General features: G+C 48.5%; 1 protein-coding gene across 1 annotated transcript; it reads left to right on the top strand.

Annotated features, from left to right (window-relative positions):
- The first annotated feature begins 66 nt into the window (after window positions 1–66).
- Window positions 67–3,473, top strand: LOC112467191. Its single transcript, XM_025035680.1, has 4 exons — window positions 67–307; window positions 638–1,024; window positions 1,101–1,352; window positions 1,481–3,473. Exons 1-4 carry the CDS (start codon window positions 158–160, stop codon window positions 3,287–3,289), a joined length of 2,598 nt encoding a protein of 865 aa, XP_024891448.1. The 5' UTR covers window positions 67–157; the 3' UTR covers window positions 3,290–3,473.
- Window positions 3,474–4,209: the final 736 nt, after the last annotated feature.

The raw sequence follows: 4,209 nt of genomic DNA, 5'->3' as shown, positions 1-4,209 counted from the left end.
ACAGGTGTTAATTTAGTCGTCAGTCGTAACTAATTATTAATTTTAAATGTCATATTGTACCATTTTCAGCGACGTGACGGTCTCGTCGAACGTTCGCGAGTGGTTGCGCTCACCGGCCTTCGACGCGCGACAGTGGGAAGACGAGGAGCTGCTGCTGATGCTGCAGACGATGTTCATCGACCTGGACCTACCTCAAAAATTCAACATTCCCTTGCCGATTCTGAGGAACTTTCTTTACGAGGTTTACAACAACTACAACGAGGTGCCGTTTCACAATTTCAGGCACTGCTTCTGCGTGGCGCAAATGGTGAGTATTCCTTCATTTTTTGTATCGCTCTAACTCACGCGATTCCCCGCGAAGATAATTAACAATTATGTGGTAGCGTAACTGTAATCGCATGTTGATACGGGAGGAAATGAGTTATGTTGATATTATAAGCGTGATGAACAACATTGTAATTACGATGGACACTAATAGTTTGATTAATCTAATTAACTGGCGTGGTACTGCATTGTTCTGCTATATAATATGATTAAATTATTTCCCGATCGATTAAAATACATGCATAGAGCGGCATGCGTTGGTAGTTGTAGATCGAATTAAGTTATCGTCTTAGTGTTAACTGATTGTACCCAGATGTACGCGATAGCCTGGGCGGTGGACCTTCCGTCGAAAATCGGCGAACTCGAGGTCCTCATCTTGATTGTCTCATGTATATGCCACGATCTTGACCATCCGGGCTACAACAACATCTATCAGATAAACGCGCGGACCGAGCTGGCGCTGCGCTACAACGATATCTCACCCCTGGAGAATCACCATTGCTCCGTGGCATTCCGGGTCCTGGAGGCGCCCGAATGCAACATCCTCGCGTCCTTGGACAATCCCACGTACAGAATAGTGCGCGAGGGCATCATAAGGTGCATCCTGGCGACCGACATGGCCCGGCACAACGAGATCCTCGGCCAGTTCACCGACACCACTCCCGAATTCGATTACACTAACAAGGCGCACATAAATCTGGTAATCCATCGGCGACCAATGAGGTATTTAATGGTACACTTAATGGAACATTCAATTCCCTAATTATACTTCGCAGCTGTCCATGATCCTGATCAAGGTGGCTGACATAAGCAATGAGGCACGACCGATGGAAGTCGCGGAACCGTGGCTGGACAGATTACTTCAAGAGTTCTTCAAGCAGAGCGACGCGGAGAAACTTGAGGGTCTTCCGGTCACGCCCTTCATGGATCGCGATAAAGTGACCAAGCCGTCCTCCCAAGTTAGCTTCATCGGCCTAGTTCTCCTTCCTCTCTTCGAAGCTCTCGGCGAACTTCTACCCGAGTTGCAGGTATCTCATCCTCTCAAGTAGACTAATTATTATCTGTGCCTGAAATGAAATAATGAGCAGTATGTATAATTAGGAAAAATAAATATGACATATGCACAATTAAATGTGGACGAAACTCTGCTTTTCAGGCTCTCTTAGTTCAGCCGGTCAGGGAAGCTCTGGAATACTATCGCAGACTGAACGAGGCGGCCAAAGACGAGCGTCATCATCGGAGAAGCGTTGTGGACGTCGGGGAGTCGGCCCCGCCCAACGCGCCAATCGGCACAGGCAGTTCATCCACCGTTTTCAAGTCCACGTCGTCGCATAGCATGCGCTCGAAAAGGTCCGCCACGACAATCCATTCGCGTTCGCGCTCCACCGACGACGATATCACGGAAAACTTGACGATGGAAGAGGCGGAAAACATTGAGAGCTCCGATCCGGAAACCGCCACGGAGGTGGAGATCAGCGAAAAAACGCTCAAATTCAAGATCTCCACGGAGGGCACGCTGACCGGTTCGAACAGCGGTCGAAAGAGCTATCCCGGCAGTCGGAAGGGCAGTCGGGAGAAGTCCTCGTTGGATTATCACAATCACGATCTGGCCAAAGCCGTCCGGGATCACGAGCGCGAGAGGAGACGCAGCAAGGGTGAGAATCTCGGCAGTGATCTGAGCTCGCCGGTGAGCGCGAGGTCTGCCGAGGGCACGCGGATTGTCGAGGAGATGGAGAAAGAGACGTTTTTTTTAGACGCCAAGATTGAGAGTAGGACGCCCGAGGGAAACGGTAATGTCGTCGCGGCGGAGGCGGCTCGCTCGCAACCGAAAAACAACGTGAGGAAAACCAGCAGTGTCATAGAGAACGATCAGGAGAACAGACCTAGCCGCAGAGATGCGCACAGTAGTCGGGAATCGATCGGTCTGCGATGTTGCTGCGACGACAAAACTGGGCCGAATAACAAGTCTCTGTTCTCGCGATTGAGGAACTTTACCGACCGCCTGAGTATGAGCTTCGACTCCAAAGATTCGCCAAGTCCGAAACCGAAACACGCGTCGAAGATGCTTAACAAAAGCAACTCGATTAGTAGCGGTTCGGCCACGACTACCTCGTCGAGGCACCACAATTCCTTGTTTATTTGCAAGCGCTGCAACCTGGTAAAGTCCTCGGTAAAGGACGGCGGTAAGGCCATCGCGACCGTGGTGGAGTTGTCGCCAGTGGACAAACGGGCGATGACTTTGCCGAAGGTTCGAAAGTCTACGGATAGTAAGAATAAGAGCTGGCGAACGGTATTTGCCAAGGAGAAGAGATCGTCCACTTCTTTGGAGGCTTTGCCGGCAGCCTCTGGCTCTCGGTCATTTTCCAAGCACCGCAGAAACTTGTCGAATCCTGAGGGCAAGTCGCAAAGCCTGAAGGAAACGAAAACTCGACAGGCCCTGGGTATCGAGTTTCATGAGATCGACATTCGTTTGAAGAATCAACAGCCTGAAATCATAGTCAATCCCGACGATACCTGCTGCAATGTCGAGGAGGATCTCGGCAAGGTAGAAATTAGAAGAAGTTCGGCCAGCATGGAGGACATCTCTAAAATGGCGAAGCAGGCTGCGGAGGCTGCCGTGTTGGGCGCGCTTGATCCTAAGAAGGCGGAGGAGCGTCCTCACACCGGTAGTCTGGACTCGATGCTCTGCAAGGAGGTATCCAAGGCACGGAAGAAGCATTCTGCTCTATTTTGCTCGCCCGCGACGTCGAAAAAGTCGTCGCCTGGACTGTTCTCGCGATTTAAATCCGGTATGAGCATCGATAGCACCAGGAGCAACAGCAACAGCGATTCCTTGCACGATCACGGCTCGCAAAGCGGCTGGATATCCTCATTGACGGCTAGCTTTCGGCCGAAGAGACATCCGAACGAAACGCCGCTGTCGCCACATCCACCAAGGTCGCCCAGCAGAGAGGAGATCAAGTGATACGTCCTGGTGGTCGAGGATTCCTCTGATAAGAAGCTCAGCCTCCGCGGCTGGTGGCCTGAGCACTTGTTCTGCTGCAACAGCTAAGACTCGAGCGAGAAAGTTCAATGTCTACAGAGAGGCTAATTTAGACCCAGAAATATCCGGGAAATATCGCCATCGAATGCATAATGCGTGAAAAAAAGAGAAACTAGTTGAAAATGGTTTTTAAAAGATTTTTTAAGAAGTTTAAATTTTCTAATGCAGGAATTATCCCGCGTGATTCTCATCGCGATATTAATTGTCGCTAATAGATTAGTAATTGCGGTGGATAAAATAAATCGCCAATCGAGCGCGTCGACGATATTCAATGAATCTATTTTGCGAAATAAAATATGTATCATAAATTCTCGCGAGTAATTCGCAACGATCAATGCCGCGGCGCACGATGCGCCTGTAATATATGAATTAAATATTTCTCCGTGTAATATTAACAACGGTCAATTTGAATGAACGTATTTGCTCGAGCAATGCTATTCGTCGAGGAAACGTTAGGTATACGTAATATATGATTACCGATTGAATTAAATTCTTCTTGGAGGGATCCTCGGACCATGATTTCGTGTCATCGACTTTAAGTGTTTTACGTCATGACGATCGAAGTCGCAAGAATCGAGAGATACGTTTATTTGTGAGGGGCACCTACGGCCTGTGGGATGTGAGGAGATGTACGTGCACATGAACTATTTTATTTATTGTCCAATTAAAGAATAGCCTAATGAGTAATCATTAATGTTGTTCGTATTATATGTATATATATATTAGGTTGGCCAATAAGTCCGTGCGGTTTTTTACTTGAACATTTATAAGTAAAAAATCGCACGGACTTATTGGCCAACCTAACATATAGGCAAAGTGCAGAGAGAGAGAGAGAGAGAGAG

This window comes from Temnothorax curvispinosus, unplaced genomic scaffold (genome assembly GCF_003070985.1).
Source record: "Temnothorax curvispinosus isolate PA1 unplaced genomic scaffold, ASM307098v1 QBEX01017051.1, whole genome shotgun sequence".
NCBI lineage: Eukaryota > Metazoa > Arthropoda > Insecta > Hymenoptera > Formicidae > Temnothorax > Temnothorax curvispinosus.
Note: the sequence above shows the minus strand (reverse complement) of the source record. Positions and strands in the feature narration are given on the sequence as shown.